This window comes from Dermacentor andersoni, chromosome 3 (genome assembly GCF_023375885.2).
Source record: "Dermacentor andersoni chromosome 3, qqDerAnde1_hic_scaffold, whole genome shotgun sequence".
Lineage (NCBI taxonomy): Eukaryota > Metazoa > Arthropoda > Arachnida > Ixodida > Ixodidae > Dermacentor > Dermacentor andersoni.
In genome coordinates, this window is record NC_092816.1 from 63,209,269 (window position 1) to 63,227,784 (window position 18,516).

The 18,516-nt window shown below is 45.0% G+C and overlaps 1 protein-coding gene across 2 annotated transcripts in view; it reads right to left on the reverse strand.

Annotated features, from left to right (window-relative positions):
- Positions 1-290: 290 nt before the first annotated feature.
- The window catches only part of Tao (Serine/threonine-protein kinase Tao), a 62,239-nt gene continuing 44,013 nt past the window's right edge, over positions 291-18,516 (reverse strand). For both annotated transcript variants that reach the window (XM_055062800.1, XM_050194718.2), the window contains 2 exons: positions 12,486-12,668; positions 291-6,459 (listed from right to left, as the gene is read on the reverse strand). In XM_055062800.1, coding sequence (XP_054918775.1) covers positions 6,214-6,459; positions 12,486-12,668 — 429 coding nt within the window. In that variant the 3' untranslated portion in view covers positions 291-6,213. The remainder of the gene's footprint in view (positions 6,460-12,485; positions 12,669-18,516) is intronic.

Sequence of the window (18,516 nt, forward strand, 5' to 3'; positions counted from 1 at the left end):
GCATGAACAGAGCAAGAGCACTTGAAATGCGGGCAGAGTCCAGCTGCTCTAGCTCCCTCTCCGAGGTAAAGAATGGGCAAGCGTTGGCTTCACCTGTGCTGGTAACAAGCTGCAGTTGCTGCCACCCCAACAATTTTAACACATCCTTGGTCAGAATGCAACGAGTCAAATACAATGACAACAGTCTTTCTGCTGGCATTAGTTTCTTTTGCAAGATTCGTGTCATACCCGCAGCATGTGCAACTTGTGACAATCACAGAGAACCCGTGAGAAACCCAAGAGCACCACACTTTCTTCCGAAATCATTTATTCGCTCGTTCACTGGCAAAGGTGCATGTGACCTTGTCTATACAACCCAGTTGATGTATTTTTTTTATACAGCACTATTTACATCAAGAGGAGAACTGTTGGGCAGGGGCCAAGTTGGTAGTAGCACACAATAATGAAGAAAAACAAAAACTTATGGGGTCAACATAAAAGTGTAGGTAGCATGCCCCAATAGTTTTTCTTTGTTTGGTGCTTCTAATGTGCCTAGGGAAAAAAAAATAAAAAATTGAGGGACAGAGAGAAGGCGGACATAAAAAGGAATGGGCAGCTTACAAAATCTCCAAGCACTCATCGTCACTGAAACGGAAGACTGTTCGTCTTGAACATCCATCTACTAGGCTCGTATAAAATGACAGCAACAAAGTGCACAAGAACATCTTGAGCTGTATGTGAACAGTGCGCTAGCTTTTCACAATTTCTTTTTCCTGCTCTCAGAAATATGACCACAATTCCATCGAGCAGGGCTCACTGCAACCGCTGTAGACAAGTGCATGTGCAGCAACAAATGGCCATTCGTCCAAAAGGTTCCATTTTTTTTGTTTTTGTTTAGAAAAAGAGCAACTTGTGGTACTGCAATCTCTTGTACCGTTACCAGCAAAAGTGTTGTGACAGTGGGAGCATTGAAAGAACTAAAGCTTCCAAGCCACTTTGTGTACGCAACCAGACATTGAGGGATGCGGCACTTTAGTGACTACATGACACCCAAGTTCGGACACTTCCAGCTCCCCGGAGGCATGTTGCATGCCTAGGCTGCAGTAATATATATATTTTTTTAATTTGTACCGTGGTTTGCAAACTTTCGCTGGCAACAGCAAATTGAATGGCACCTGCATGACACTGACTTCTAATATAGGCATTACAAAATCTGCACTTGTTGCTTTTCTTTTGTGTGTGTGTGTGTGCGTGTGCTTGTAGGAAGGGTTGTCACATGGGTTTTTCCTTTCATTTTAGGCCAAAATTGTTATAAACGCAAGACCTACGAAATGTATGGCACTTGAACTCTGTTCACCACTGCCCAATTCCGAGCAGAAATAAGAAGAGAAGCTTCTTCAGTATGCACGCACAGAAATCGAGATGCACTAAATTTGAGCGGCAACCACATGAATATATTTTTTTTCTTTTTTTTGAAGGGGGCTTGGTGTCACAAGACGCCGGATTATCCATTTTGCACAGTACAGTAACCACAATGTTATAACGAGTTAAAATGAACACCGCGTGATATCAGCTTCAACTGGTAACCACGGGGAACACATTCCGACAGGGATCGCAGTACGGTCACGGCACTGAGCAAAATGGACACACTGGCAACAATGCATCAATTACACATCAGAAATATAAGGTCTATTCAATGCAATCAATATTCCCTGCACTTATGTCCTCAACTGTTCGATGTGCCGCGGCACACCCTGCGCTTCCTTCTTCAGTTGCACAAGGTGCAAGGTAAGGCGCACCAAGGTGCCGCCGCAGTGCAGTGCGCCCTTGAACTTGGCAGCGAGTGGGTGCCGCCTGGCACAGCCCGACCTGCCCTGCCTAGAGCTTTTCAAAATCAGACAAACCTATATTCAGTCCGGTTGCCGCTTTAGAGCTACAGCCTAAAGACTGCTAAAATGGGCGTCAATACCCAGGCAGCGTCGCATCCAAAGAAGCTTTGTTCAGCTGCTGCTCAGACAAAGGGCTAGCACATGCAGGCTATCTATAAATCTTGGTTTAAGGTGTGAGAGGACATTTGTTTTGCAGAGAAAGCAAAACAACCAAAGGACTGAGGTTCACAGACATAAAACTCCTGCATGACGATGAGAGTTTCGCTGCTATTCTTCAAAAACCCTGACACACACCCGGGTGGCCAGATTCAACATTGCTAACATTTAGCACAGATGTTTGTACACTTTGTGCATTCTTACTTACTTAGTAAAACTATGGTTTGCAGGCTGCATGAAAGCGGCCGCAATCCAGAAACCAAGTTGTCACTGCACGAATCTCTCTTTTTCTTTTCTTTTTTTTAACACCCCTCAGACTACTACAATTTGATCATCAAAACTGAGCAGAGGAAGCATACAGTGTCTCAACGGCATCAAAATGGCATCCAAGAAACTTTGCGACTTTGGCAGCGCACACTGCACCGGATTTTTCCAAGTTACTATTTCTGCCAGAACTGAGAGGCACTGAATGTCAATGCCAGCTTTGCACCAGAAAAATTAAGGGGGAGGGAAAAATGAAATATATATTAAAAAAGAAAAGAAAACTGAACCAATCAAAGACTACTTGGACTGGCCACAAGGAGTAGAGCACAGTAAGTCCTATTAAAAAGGAAAAGAAAGGGGAGAAGGGGAAGGGTACCAGCCTTGTTTGTCAAGAAAGGCCAACAGAAGCACATTATAAAAAAAGGGGGGGGGGGGGGGGGGGCTGGAAAAAAATGTCGCACTAAAAGGGAAACTATGTAAAGGACGCAGAGGGCACTGGGTACAGCATTCAAAATAAAAAATAAAAGTTTTTAGCACCGTAAAATGGCATGCCCTTAGAAAAAAAAAATGAATGGGTTTCAAGACAAAAAAATGGGCAGAGGAAAAAAAGCGCTAAAAAAAAGAGAATGAAAAAAAAAAAAGTAACGCACCAGAAAGAAGAAAATCGACCTATAGTATTCGCACTTTTCTCTCCCCGCCACACTTGTTTAAAAAAAATAAAAAGAACTACAGACCACCTTTCAATGGCACTCCTGAGTGGGATGCGCGGCAGCGTGCCCTGCACACAGAATGCACTGCACTGACCAAAAATATCGGGGGAGGAAAACAACCAAGGGTCAGGTCAACACTCCACCAACCATGCCACGGCAGCCTCGGGGTGCCAGTTACAACAACAAGAAGGGCTTTGTAAAGGGGGCAATCACTCATCAACATGGTCAGACCTACGGGACAGTCCAGGCAGTCTGCCACCAAAGGCCAGGGCCAGCCATAAACACCTGGCAGCATTTCTTTATCTGGTTACTGTCTCGTCAGGTTTATAATAAACGAGAATGCGCAGACTGCGGAGGTGTGTGCACGTGTGACAATGCGCTTCGCTCGCTCGCTGTTGCATGGTGCCACGAACAAACTGAAATCACGTACGGAGCAAACAAGTGTTGCAATAAATGGAGAATTCCGCTGGTTCATTTGGGGAGCAACCATTTCTTCTTCCACTCCGCAGACAAGAATGGGTGCTCGTCTAGCAGAATATGCGCACAGTCACATGTTTCGTCACTAGATTAGACAGTCTAGTTTTAAATATATCAGTAAAAGCTACTGCATCTTCCACAAAATGAGCCTACAATATGAGCATGCCTTTTTAATAGTATTTCAAACCAGCCAGTGGAATTGACCGTAAGCTTGCCTGCGCTGTATGCACAAAACCACGAGTGAAGCTGTCCATCTAAAAGGGGTCCAGGTCAGCTGGACACATAAAGCTGGATTTTGCAAAGGTGTTCGAGATTCAGAAACTAGGAAGAAATGCAAGAACTTTACGGTTTAAATATGAAGCCTGCAACTGATAGGGACGTTCTTGAATTGAGTATGGGGCCCAAACAGAGCAGTTCTTAACTGCAGACTGGAGGCTTTGGCTGTGAATTATGACCATTTTTTTTGCAGTTTGCACCTCACAATACCTATTGAAGACATAACAGATTAGCTAAACATACTTTTCCTGATAAGTGTTACAATCCAGCTTTACTGCATTGCTATGCTGAACTAAAAGGCATGTCTTCGATGAGCATTCAGACCCCACCCTATGGCAGAATGATGAGCCACACAATTCCTTATGCATTACGATACAAAACATTTTCTAGATTATCAAATTTCAAATTGGCTTTTCCTCATCTTATTCAAGTACCAAAGCTTTCAGAAGTTCGTGTGTGTGTGTGTTTTTGTCACAAGACCAAAAGGAGGGAGAGAAGAGAGAGAGAGAGATTTTGTTCCAGCTGTACTATAAGCATTTTAACTTCTTCCCTACTTCTTGTTTCATGGCCTCAAAACTGCCTCTCGCAGTAAGTGAGCTAAAATTTATAATAATATATGCATATTTTTATGGCCACTGATTCCCAGACTGTCCCTTTTCCCTCCTGTGCCCCATACACACCTCTTTCCAATTAATTAGGCCATAACTAGCTTTACAAAAATAATTGATGCATTCATTAATTCCTTCATGATAAACTAGGTGACGCTGGCATGAACAAAATGATAGGCCCGACTCCACAAACGGGGCAATATTGCCAGCTGTAGTAGCAATTAAACAGCACTGCATGATAAAAAAAAGAATTTGGTGCAGTGCTCCATATGATGTGGACTACACAGTAATCTGGCACCCTCCTTCCATGCATTAGATACCACAGTGCTGAAAGTATAACCAGCAGCGTCACTTCATAAACGTGAAGAACCTAAGCACTGTGAGCTTTACGGCAGCTAAATGTAATACAGTCAAATTTTGACATAACAAACACTAATGCAACGAACTATCAGATACAACAAAGGAAATATAAAGCTTCGTTAGCTATGCCTCAGGGAAATTAGTGCTCTACTCTTATAATGTAGCCAAAAATGCAGGGCCTGTTGGCATACCATCCCAGTGGTAGCTTAAAATATGTAAACCGGCAACAAAAAATTTAAAACATTTCCTAAAGCAACTAGTAATCACACTCTTTTGTACACTTGATTCATCTGATGCACAACAGTGCTTGCATCATTCATGAACAGCAAATGGAAGTTATATAAATAAAGTAACGGCTTGGTCCTTTCTGGTACTAAAAGGAAGCCCCAGAAATATAACTGCTGGACCCAATCGTGTCTACTCTTATAATAATCATCCGATATAACAAACAAGATTTTTTCACCTAACTTCTTCAATATTTGACTGCAGTGTATAACCGAAACAGTGCAGAATGTGCTAGTATGACCTGGAATGCATGTCCTGCTTGCAGCTCTGAATTGCAACACTTAGGGAGGACTGACCAGCTGCAGGTTTATCTATAAAGAAATTCCATTCTGTCACAATGGCATGCGAAACTACCATTTGATTGCAACAAAAAAGAAATTGTGTGTGAGCGAGCGTGAGAGAGAGAGAGAAAGAGAGAGAGAGAGAGAGAGAGAGAGCAATATTCTCCACACTGCCTATCTGAGCAGAGCGAGGAGTTCTTGAAAGTTCCTCCCAAGTGAACATAATCGACTCGGCAAGACAAGCCTTTTAACAACCTTGTACTGCACAGCTTCAGGCACATAGCACCTGGAGGTATGATCCAAAATGGGAAGCATGCCAGAGTAGGCGTCACCATGAGCAGCAATGACACACACTTCATTCGCTGCTTCTCGCAGATCTCAAGTGTGGCACCTCCATTCTGGCACTAAAAGAATTCTTTTTCTTTTTCACAGTTCTCGCATGCTTTATACTGTAAAGAAATCTTGAATCTCTGCAATGACTGCAGTACCTTGAATACTTTCTTCAGACAAATGAACAGTTGAACGAATAGGGCTGCGATTTTATAGAGGTTCCTTCCACTCGATTATATGCAACTGATATCAACCACCATTCACGGCCGGTTGATCCTACTGGTAATGCGGACGAAGCGTCGCTATGATCACTGATGATGTGTGAAAAGTGAAAAAGGAATAGCATCGGAAAAGGTATCGCTACAAAATCCTGGCCAAGGTGTTGTACTTCTTTCTAGTGCCTACTACCCACGAGGTCTGCGGGAAGTTGCGTCCACAAGCAAAAGACAGCCTAGTGCATGCGGCACACCACCCTTGCACCAGGCAATATTGTGTTTGAATAACTCCACACTGGCCTGCGTGAGTGTGGCAGACTGCCGTGACCGACCACTGCAATGTGTGACGAGGAGAGGGGGAGGTGAGGATAGGGGGAGTTGCCTCAGAGGGCCGTGTGGGTGAAGGAGCTGGCACTGTTGCTGTGGGCTAGGCTGAGGGTGCTGCCAGCCAGGCTGTCTGCATCCGACGAACCTAAGGACTCCCGGGAGGCCTCCGCTATCTCGACCGGATTGAAGCCCATGCGGGCGCTCTCCTCGTCAAAGGCCTCGATCTCACGCAACTGCCGCTCGCACAGCAGTCGTTGCCGCTCAGCTTTCTCTTCTTGGAACTGCTGCTTCTCTAGCTCCATCTGCAAGGAACGAGCACAGGTGTCGCACTTGTGTATGCAGCCTGGTCTGCCTGTTAGGCTTAGCCACATGCCTCATCTCTACAATGTGTTTGTTGACGGTTTTATAGCCGCTGCACAGGGCAGAGTATGACAGGCGCCATAGTGAAGCGCTCCAGATTAATTTTAACCACCTGCAATTCTCTAGCATGCATCTAAGTCCGCGTACATGAACATTTTTGCATTTTGCTCCCATGTAGTTGGAGCCGCCATGATTGAGAACCAGAACTGTGACTGTGTGCTCAGCAGCGGAACTCTGTAGCCACTGCTCCACCACTGTGGGCCACTAGAGAGGTGCTGCTGGGCTGTGTAGTGGGCCTCTGTGGACCTTTTGCTAAACCCAAAGCTCCTAAAGTTTGCACGACACAGTCAACCAACACAATTCCAGCGGTGCGTTGGCACTTTTACTCTGCACAATGACCACACTGTGAGCCCAGCTGAAGTGTACTACATGTGGTTTCAATAAAAGAACTCTTCATGACGCGAATTCCTTATCATCATTAACTATAATACCAGTAGAACCTCTTTCATACATTCTGTAAAAAAACTAGCCAAGAAACTAGACAAAAAACATAAAAACTGGGAAAACATAAGCCATGAAGTCACTAAAATAATTTGGCAGACTCAACCCTAGTTAACATCTCTGTAATATGAAACATTGCATAAATCATTGCAGCACAAGACACAAACAATGCCGAGCTGTACGGGAGCTTCGGCAGCTTACTATATTCATGCTCTTTGAATTTGGCCTGCGACAGCAGCTTTTTTGGGTGAGGCATTTTGGTGGGAAATTTTGACATGCCCACTTGGTGAGAATTGTTGCGGTAGAAAATTCCAACACACGTCGAGCTGGTGGGACCCAAAGAGAAAATTAAGTGCAAGTAATTCGGGGAAGCTGCTGTGACAGGCACTTGCTGCTCTCAATCGTTCATACCTCGCGCCTTTTCTTGTTCAGATGGGATCTACAGGCCGGAAAGCATGTCATGTGATCACAGTTTGGAGTTGTACAGAACACAGGCGCAGAAATATTGTGTTTTCGTTAGAGGTTTAATTATTTATTTATTTATTTTGTTCATTTACGTGATACTGCAGACCTTTTAGGTCCAAGCACGAAGGGCAAATTCAAAGAAGGAATACAATGCATTGTACAAACAGCAATGTACATATATGTTAAGATGCATCCATGTAGATATAAAATGTGACTTCTCGAATATCACCGATTCAAATTGTATAGTGAACGTTTGAATAATTCAATGTGCTCGGTGTAGAGACCTGCACAGTGTTGCATGCACTGCGGAGCCCCTCAGGCTTGATGCCGCCCAAGCGAGCGTTTCACTTTGTTTTTGGTGCAAATGGAGTGCCGAGCGCACCGTGGATAGGCTGCCCCAGCTGACGCAGTAGCTGGCTTTGTCCACAACAAGCGCTCTCTAATGCTGGCACGATGCAGGGACTGCACACACACAGAGGCCAAACGCCACAATTTGAAGGGCGGTGCCGCATTGGCTGGGGCCGCCTCTGTCGGTAGAAGGTTTGGATGGGTCGACAGGATTGAAAATGATAACGAGACATGGAGAGAGGGAACAGCAACAAAAGCAGCGCGTAACTCGTAAAGTGCGAAAGCATGAGCGAAGATCGGGCCATTTAGCCCCCCGCTAGGCAAGAAGATTGCGTCGGATATGGGGCGACGAACTTCACGTCGCCTCAACAGCTGTCAATACAGTGCAGTCCACTTATAACGATATTGAGAAAGACGAAAAATATGATCGTTATAACCGATGATCGCTATATCTGGACTGCAGTTACCAAAAAAAATAAATTTTAAACGCGTTTGCGCTCTTTACCTTTGCAGCTCTGAACTCGAATTTGCTACTTGCTCTAAAGAATAGATGATGTATACAGTAGGCCGTGAAAAACAAACTTTATTTCTAGCGCCAATGACCGTGTCAAGGATTAGGCGCGCCGAAATAGTCCGAAATCTGCACTTGCTTTTGCGGCAGCTTCAGCTTCACAACCGCGGTGTGCATGGATTCCAGCTGCTGCGCGAACACTGGCGGCAATCCTTTAGCATGCATAAAATCAATTAAGGAGTCGATCGACGACAGTGCACTTTGCGTGGACATCGTGGTCGGGGTCAAGGAGCCACTGTCGATCTCGTTGTCACTGTCGCTGATGCCGTCTCCACCGTCGCACAACTTTGCGTCTGCCGAGACAGCACATCTTCGGCGATCGCCTCATCGGTGACCTCATCGCAGAACGAGGCAGCACTGTCTGCAGTCAAAAACTCCTCCTTCGACACACCACCTGTGTCACCAGTAGGAACGAGCTCCCAGAGCTCGGTTATGTCAGCGAATTCCACCGGGTCGGTCTCAGCGGGTTGGGGAAGTTCGTCCTTACGCACAAAGCCCGCCTTCTTGAAGCAATTGGTGATGAACCACTGGTAAAGCGCCTCTTCAACATCGGCGTACAAAGGGTCTCTAACCCCTTTTCCGCTGATCGGAATGGTCGCTGATAGCTCCTGCCTTCACAATCGCGGTGCTCCCGGTTTTCAAGATGGTTGATATCGTTAACTGAACGAGCTCATACTTCTTCACGAGGGCGCTCACCTTGAAGCCGCATCGAGAGTCCTGCAAAATGTCAGTCTTCGTGTCAAGCGACACAGCTTTGCACTTTGTCGGCGCCATCTTCGAACTGGGTTGAACGGTTTGTTGCACGCTGCTTCGGTGGCGTCAGCCTGCTATCGCGAGAGAGACGCGGGACGGGCGCCACCGCGCCGCTTTGCTTGTCGCTTCTTTTTTTCTTTCTCTCTCTATCGGAGCGACTGTGGCCGATGCGCATGAAGCAGCTAGCGCCATCTTGTGGCGCGCTGCGCCAACGTTGGCTGCGCCTACTCGTGCGCGGGCGGGGCGAGACGCGCTGCGCGGTAATGGCGGCAGATACAAACTTACGGAGGTAAACATCGCCTCGTCTCGACATCGTTCGTTTCAGGGAACTAAGCAACGCAAACGTTACGATTATTTGGCACGGAAAACGCCGTCCAGACTGCAAAATTTTGATCGTTATATCCGATATGCGGTGAATAACCTATCGTTATAAATGGTTTTTTTTCCCCATAGACCTAATGCATAAAATGACACTCTCATGTCGACCCATCGTTATAACCGATATATCGTTATATGTGGTATCGTTATAAGTGGACTGCACTGTATAACCATCACTTACTACCTCGGGAACAATCACCGATATCAGCAGCAAGTTAATTCCGTGACGGGTTGCAGCTTGTTGCCACATCGGCCAGCAGTGAATTTTCATCACAGCCACACTACCTAGGCCTAACTGGCACTGCTTCATCGGGCATTGGCGAATAAAGTAATGGTTTGGTGCCAAATCGACGCAGATATATTCGCAGCAGCCACGCGACACTCAGAAAACCGACAGATAACATCGTTAACGAAAGCGAGACAGTGGATGAAAAAGGAATGAAGGAAGGAGGGAGGGGTGGTAGCGAGCACCATGCAAACTTGTCATAACCCTCAAGATTTCATAATCTTCGAGGTGGCAAATCAAGCCAAACCTGATAATGAAATGCTGCCTGCTCTTTACCATTGGTGCCGGCTACGTGCGGAGTGGTGATAGAGTCATGTGATACACAGTCCTTCTGTCTGTCGCGCAGAGTGACCTTATGATAACCCACCTGCCGAAAATTTGGGATAGCCCTCCTGTCTTTCGGAAAAACAACATATGGAAAGCAGAACTTTCTACGCAATAAATAAAAAATTGCTGGAAAATACAGGTCTACCAATTATACTGAGAACCTGATTGGTATTCAGTACCATAAAACGTCATAAATCAGTAGTTTCAGAGGGGAAAGAAAAAAAAAAACGAATTTGATCACATTCAACAGAAATGCTATTGATAAAAGAAATATTTTCCAGACCTTCATATACTAGAACTGAGTAGCAATCAATGCTCGAACACTAATTCGGTGTTCCCTTTAACAAGAGTAGATTGTACTGTATATCTTGACTTCTATGTACCAATGTTACTGATAGCTTGCAACATTCTTGTTATGCAATGCTAGGAGACTCCCAAGCCATGTGTAGCACCGTATTTCCTTGCCCAAAATTTGTAAGCATTAAGTTCCGTTAAAAAGTTGCTGATATTTGATTCGAGATCGACTGTTCGGTATTTGCACATCCCTAGTCTTCGGGAAACATAATAACCGTTAAAAAAAGCAGTTGAACTGTATTGGAAAATTTTTTGTGTTCCAAATTGTAAACATTGGCGCTGGAAAATCGTACAAAGTGGGATTGTATCAACGAGCTTCTACTGTACCAGCATGGTTATCGAGTGGTTTAAAATGGATGTTGTGATTCCGGATGATGCCATACCAAGATTACTCTACAAATGGGTTCTGCATGACCGCCGTTATTCTTTCTCAGAGTCTTGGATCACCATATGCAATACATGAGCCATATCGCACGACCAAGGGATAGCTCTGATGCTTTTGACAAGAACAGCACACTTTTAGGCGTCAACATAGAGTCAAATCCCTGCTTAACAAGCACCGATAGGCACCCTCCCAATCGTCAAGGCCGATTGCATCATCGTTTGTCAGGAAATAAGCGACGACGAAATCGCCAGGAATGAAAATTTTGCTTTATTGGATGGCTAAGTCACTCCTGCGGGGTATGCACCCATTGCGGTGGCGCCTCGTGTAGTGGATGCTTTTCATACAATTTAGAGTTTTGCAGGAGTGCATGCTGACAATGTTGCAGTGGTTCGCCTGACAGAATGCAAAAAGTAGCATCAAATCACATGCTTGTCGGCAAGCGCAATTGAGCCAAAGAAAGACTTTTAGAATTATTGTAATTTTTCGTGCCACCAGACAACAGATTTCATGGTTTGTAAATTTCATATTCACAATGTTGCATAAGAATTACCGTATTTACTCGCATAATGATCGCACTCGCGTAATGATCGCACCCCTGAGTATTGTTGTCAAAATTCGATTTTTTTTAGTTTCCCGTGTAATGATCGCACCCCGAACTTGCCGCAGCCATATGTCGTGTGCCAAGTCTAGCTAATGCTAATCGCGCTTACCCTCTGTCGAATGCTACGCGAACAACTCTTATAGACAAGCCAAGCGGTCTGCGCGCACCAAACATTCTTAAGTAGATGCCTCATTTCATTACTTTCATCACTGTTCGCACTTCCATGACAAAAAGAGGTACAACCAAACTTGCCTTTATTGTGGGTAGGCTTTATAATGGTTGTAATCAACAAAAACAAAAAAGGCGCCTTTAGATTCTTTTCATCTGCACTTGTGGGCACGCAACAAATCGCGCGCGGCAATGACAGTAGCCACGTTTACACTGATGCGTTAAAAGTGTACCCTATTCATACGCCGACGCTTGTAACACAGCTAAGATATTCGCCCACCCTTAGCGGAAACGTGCCGTATTAGGATAGTAGTGAAGACAGATGCCGCAGTTTCAGCAGCACGCCGGCCATGCATTTCTGTCACTGGCAACTAAGCGCGCCCATCTGTTTCTGTCCCCTCAAAGTGGACATGGCTACGTTATTGCCGCAAACTTGCCGATATTAACAATATTATTCATCACTGATATGGAAGAAACTGTTTCAATGCACGTAATGTACTCACGACAAGAAAAAAACGCGTTCGGCTTGCTCCGCCTGCCGCCATCTTTGTTTTGGTGTCCCGCACCCGCATCCCGCAGCAAACGAGGGACGAAAAAAAAAATTTTTTTTTTTCCGCAGGAAATTTAACCCGCGAAATAATCGCACCCCTGAATTTGCGTCAATTTTCTGACAAAAAAGTGAGATCATTATGCGAGTAAATATGGTACGTTTTTTTCAGAAAGACCTGTCCATTCAATCATCGCTTCAGGAGTAACACTTATCTGTCTAGTAGGAATCATCACAGTGCAGAGGACGCAAAACGTTGAACGCTGTGCGACTGAGCAACGCACCTTCTGCTCCAGCAAGGCCCTGCGCACCGACACACGCTCCTGCAGCTCGTGGCGCTCCCGGTTGCGTTGGGCCTCGGCCTGCATGCGGATCTTGGACTGGAAGGCCATGAGAAGCTCCAACTCCTGTTGCAATTGCTCCTTCAGCTGGCGCACTTCTGTGTCCTGAGATTCGTCCAAGCGGATCTGGAAGTGTCAAGAGAGCACAGCGATGCAGCAAGCAACAAACATAGAAGAGCATCCCAAAAGGTAAAGGGAATACTCTAAAATATGTGTGCATCCTTGCGAAACAATAATTGTCATCGGTCTTGCTTGCTCTCCTGACAAGAATATTATGTCACGCTGATAGCATGCATGCCATTCGTGACCAGGAAGTACTGAACATACGGCATCAAAGAAACGGAAGGCACGTAAGACGACGATTATTGTTTTGAAGCAAGACGAGTCCCAAATGCTGCAAACATTTCTTGGAGCGAAAGAATGGTACACACAGAAGGGGCCACATTCCACATATTTATTTATTTACTTAAATATACCTTACAGGCCCCTAGAGGCATATTGTAAGGGGGGGAGTTTAATCAAGAGACTATAACATACAATAATTAAAATACATATATGAATACATACAGCACAGTCCACTTATAACGATATCAAGAAAAATGAAAAATTTGATTGTTATAGCCGATCATCGCTATATCAGGAGTGGCGTAAAAAAAAGAATTAAAAAAAGAAAGGCCACTGAAGATACCTTTGTAGCTCTGAAACCAAATTTGCCACTTATGATAAAAAATTGCCGTTGTAGAAAGTAGGCTGTGAAAAATAAAATGTTAATTTATTCCCCTAAGCAGCATGTCAAGCATTAGGAGTGCTGAAATATAAAGCTGCACTTGCTTTCACGGAAGTTTCAAGTTGTGCACTGGACGCGTTGTGCATCGCGTCCAGTGGCTGTGTGAACACAGGCAGCTATAATTTATCGTGCATGAAATCAGCGAGCGATTTGATCGACGACAGTACACTTTGCGAGAATGTTGGGGTCGGTGTCAAAGATGGGCCACTGTCAATCTCGTCGTCACTGCTGCTGCTGTCGTCGCCTCCGTCGCATCACGCCGCCGTCCATGTTGCGACAACGATCGCCTCGGAGATTCTTCGCAGAACGAGGCAGTGCTATCTGCACTCAGAAACTCTTCCTTGGAAGCACCGCCTATTTTATCACGAGTAGAGACGTGCTCCCAGAGTTAATGTTAGCGGCTGCCATTGTGTCGGTTTCACACAGGGGGTTTCGCCCTAGTGCACAAAGCCCACCGTTTCCATTGACTGGCATGTTCACTGGTTCTAGCCTTCATATTTGTGGCTGCGCTCACAGTTGTCAGAATTGTCAATATCGTCGACTGTGCAAGGTCGTACTTTGAGTCTTGCAAAATTTGCAGCTTTGACCCCAGTGACACAGCTTTCCGCTTGCTCGGCGCACCGACCGCTGCTTCCGTGGCGCATTTCCGCGCTCGCTGAGGAAGAGAGGACGATAGTAGAAAGGGAGTGCAGGTGTAGTCTGCTTCGCGCTTTTTTTCCTCTGGGCGCTTGCCGGCGGCGCGGACGCGAAGCAGCTGGTGCCATCTGTGGCACGCTGTGCCAACTTTCAATGCTCTCCGTGGCTTTCACGATCGGTGCGTTGGTGGCACGCGCTGCATGGTAATGGCGGCAGATATGAACTCGCGTCGGCAAACTTTTCGCCCCGTCTCGGTTAAGAGGAACTTAGCAACACAAATTTCACGATTATTCTGCATGCAAAACGCTGCCCAAAAGACAGAATTTCGATCGTTAATTTCTATCGTTATATCCGATAGGCAGTGAATAACATATTGTTATATATGTTTTTTTTTTTCTCATAGCCCTAATGCATAAGTTGATACTATGAAGACGACTCATCGTTATAATTGATATATTGTTATGTGCAGTATCATAATAAGTGGACTGCATTGTATATAAAGAATACAGGGTAAAAAATGTGCAAATATACAGAATATAGTGTTACTATATGTACAAGGAACAAACTGAATGCTTTTGAATACAACAGCTCATTCAAAAATAAAATTTCACACAGTAAAATATAATCAATAAAATTACAGAGCAAGCAGGACATAATTAAGCTTCAATAAAACAGTATTTAAACATAGCTGCACATTAATAACAGGAAAGGTAATGACAAAAATAACACGTTAGGTTATGTAGAGTTTCAAAAATTTGTTGTTGGAAGAAGCCGGAAATTTTCTCGGTCACTTTCATAAGCGATGGTGTTAGGAAGGTCGTTTCAAAGGTGAATGGCTCTTGGAAAAGCAGAGTAGTTAAATGAAGTAGTTTTTCCGTAGATGTGCATGAAATTTAGCTTGCTGTACAACCGGTATGACCTGTAATGAGGAGTTTCAAGAGGCAGAACTGATGGCACTGTATTATGCGCGTATTTATTAAATAATGATAGCAGGGCTATATCATCCCGATCATGCAAGAGCTGTAGTGAGAGGTCGAGTTTAATTTGTGTTATGCTTTTGTTATAGTCATAACAATGTGAAATAAAATGCGCAACCCTATTCTGAATAGATCAGAGTTTCTCAATCAGATCTTTTTGGTGGGGGGACCAGACGGATAAAGCATATTCAAGTTCAGGTCGAACAAATGTTAGGTAAGCTAGATTAAGAATGTTTTTAGTAGAGTTATGTAACTTGCGGCATATGTATCCTGTTAAAGGGACCCTGAAACGATTTTGGCGATTTTCTACAAACGTACTGAGTCGTTAGAGTAGGTCCTTCTGATCATTAATTGATGCATCTAAGTGCTCTGCGTAAAGCGTGTAATTTATTATAAGGTTTTAAAAATACACATCGCTGCCGATCGTAGCACACTGCTCGGCGGAATTTTAAGCCGCCCCTACCCATATGATGCAAATAACCCATATGACGTCACGTGGGCGAGCTATCTGATTGGCTGACCAGGGCGCGTGGTCGATAATTTTTCCAACTGTATGGTAAACAAATAATCTTCGTAATAGTTGGAATGTTAGTTCATTTGTTTTTATAAAAAGAAAGTAACATAAAGAGAATGCACAAGAGCAATTTTTCAGTACACTTCAGCACTTCCGGCACACAGCAAGTGTCGTCTGCTTGTGTTACAACGTACTCCATTTTGACGAGAGCTCCGCGGTCAGAGTCGGTCTCAGTCTTTTCGCGAGCACTATGATTCGACTTTGTTGCCTTGTGGACTGCAAACCTAGCGACTGGCAATATGTCAAGCTGCGACATTGTGTCCCTCTGCAAGGCAGTATACAAGCGAACTGGCTGCTGCGCAGGGGACTGCCGGTATCCGATCGGCGCCAGGATTTGCGCGTTTGTGGCCGTCACTTTACACCGGAAGGTTACTAACGCAATACCGTTTCGCGAGTCCAGTATTAGGGCAAACACAAGCGCAAGGGGACAGGGTCTGGCCGCTTGACTGTGCCGGGAGGAGCCACGAGATGAGCAGGAGGGCAAATGTGAATGGTCTGCACGGTGCAGCCACCTGGTGGCACAGAGCTCAACCATACACAGTAGCAGCAACGAAGTGTATTCTTCTTTGCTGCTGGTGTGTATTTTTCGCAGGAGTGTAATCATCAACACGTTGATTTATATATGTTTAAAATGCTTTACACTTGGTTAGAGCAGTATTAGCGCTTTGTTTGACTGGTTAAGCGCTGCGCCAGCAAGTGTCTGGACCGTGGAGACCGATCAAGCTGCTCACGTACGTCTAGGTTAAAGTTCCTTCATCAGCTTGAGTTTATGCCTCCAGTCATTTGCCGAAATGACCAGCTTGCCTGTTTTTAGCGGAGTACCGGACACGTTCGGCGCTACGACAGAATGCTCGCAACGCACGCTGCTTCGATAGCTCTCGGTCGACGGCCAAGCGGCTAGCGGAGAGGTCTCGCGCGGGAGGGGGCGTGCTCCTAAACAACCGGAAGTGAACGATGTGACGTCGCATCGTGACGCTGAACCAGTGAAGGCGGAGCTTAGCGTCGCTCGCTCGGCGAGCGAGTTGAGGAGGAAAAGCATAGCTAGAGAGGAGGGTAACTTCTAATCGCTTGCAGCTCCATTAATACGTAACGCTTCACTTAAATTGTGGTGCGAATGTTCTACTTAAGCTGTACCCTACGCGCCTACAAAATTTGTCCGAACCGTTTCAGGGGCCCTTTAAGAACGGCCAGCTGCAGTGCAAAGTTTTGCCAACCCGTTGCGACTGTGGAGGCAACATCCCGGGAGCATCACCGCCAACCTCTAGCCACGGCCTGACTAAATCAACTTTGTGTCGGGCAACAATACGCGCATCCCCCACTCTTCGTCGCTTCAGCTAGGATGCGTTCGATGAAGCAGGCTTTGTGCTGAAACCGCCGCCAACCTCTAGCCTCATCGCCGTTGTGACGGAATGAGTTCGGCGGGCCAAATATTGTTCCCAAACTCCCCAACGCGGACCTGATCTGCTACGGGTGCGCGAGTTGCCGCGGGAACACCGTTTTGCACTCCTTCCCATGCACCGACCAAGACGCAAGACGACGCGCTACCCGGAACGGCTCCCGAGTTCTACAAAGCCCCTCTGACGTTGGCTCCAGATCATCGCCCCTGTGTGTATGCGTGTGTGTGTGTGTGTAAACCATGCCGCGGAGAGGCGGCTAATTTGCGATGACTAAACGAACGTTCGCATCACCTTGTATCGGGAGAGGACCGAGTGTTTAAAAACCACTGTTGTGCGGCTGCTCAGGACACTCTCTCTCAAGCAGTCATGTTAGACTGATGTACTTTCTCAAACAGTCATGTTAGACTGATATAAATACAGTAAATAAAGTCATATTCCTCGTTCTTGATGAGAAGCAGTCCTTCCCTTCATCAACGTCCTCAGCGTGGATAAGTTGGACGACGGCATGGGCCAGCTACCTTCTAATTCATGCCCGACTCCAATCTTGACAACGGATCACGAGAGATGGGATTGAGCCCCCAATCCTGACAATCCTAATGATCTCGAAGAATTGGCACATATGTATGCAATGTGCGCTGACTACGAAAGAGTCAAACTTAGGTTAACACCAAGATATTTAAGTATCATGCAAAAGAGTGATGTTATTTATGTCACAAAAAAACATAGAATTAATATACTTGTGGCTAAAAGAGATAATTTTACATTTAGAAACATTAAGCTTCATTAGCTAAGTGTTACACCAAATAGAAATAAGTTCTAGCTCTTTTTGGAGGATTGTATGATCATTGGCACCTTTAATGGAACGTAAAAGAATGAAGTTGTCCGCAAAAATGCACATGTTGAGGAAATGTCATTTGGCAAGTCATTAATGTATATTAGAAATAGTAACAGCCCAAGCACACTGCCTTGTGGTACACCTAAGCAACATGTGAAACAGAAGATGAAAAGTTATTAACTGATGTGAATTGCCGATGGTTAGATAGGAAATTGTGAATCCGTGCTAGCATGAGAAAATCTAATTTAAGGGCAGATAATTTCAAAATCAAATGGCAATGCGCTACCAGGTCGAACAATTTTGAAACGTCTAGAAAGACACAATCAATTTGTAGATCCTCTTCCCCATTAGTACGTAAATCAGTTGTTAATTCACCTAATTGCATCTCACATGACAAGTTTCTCTGAAATTCGTGTGGACTTGAAAAGAAGAATTTGTTGGCTTCCAGATCGCTGTAGACATTTGATGCAATTCCATGTTCTAGCATTTCGCAGAATACAGATGGTAATAATACTAGATGGTAGTTTTTCAGTACATATTTATTACCTAACTCAAATATGGGTATGACTTTGCTATCTTCCAGTCTGACGGCAGCACGCCAGTCTCTAATGATTGTGTGAAGATGCAAGACAGAATTTACTAGATAATGTGATGGTGTTTTTCAGAATTTTAGAATTAATGTCGTCAATGCCACAGGGTGAGGTTAGCTTGAGGTTGGTTATCATGCATGCGACACCTTCAACTGTTATTTCTATAGGTGACATATAC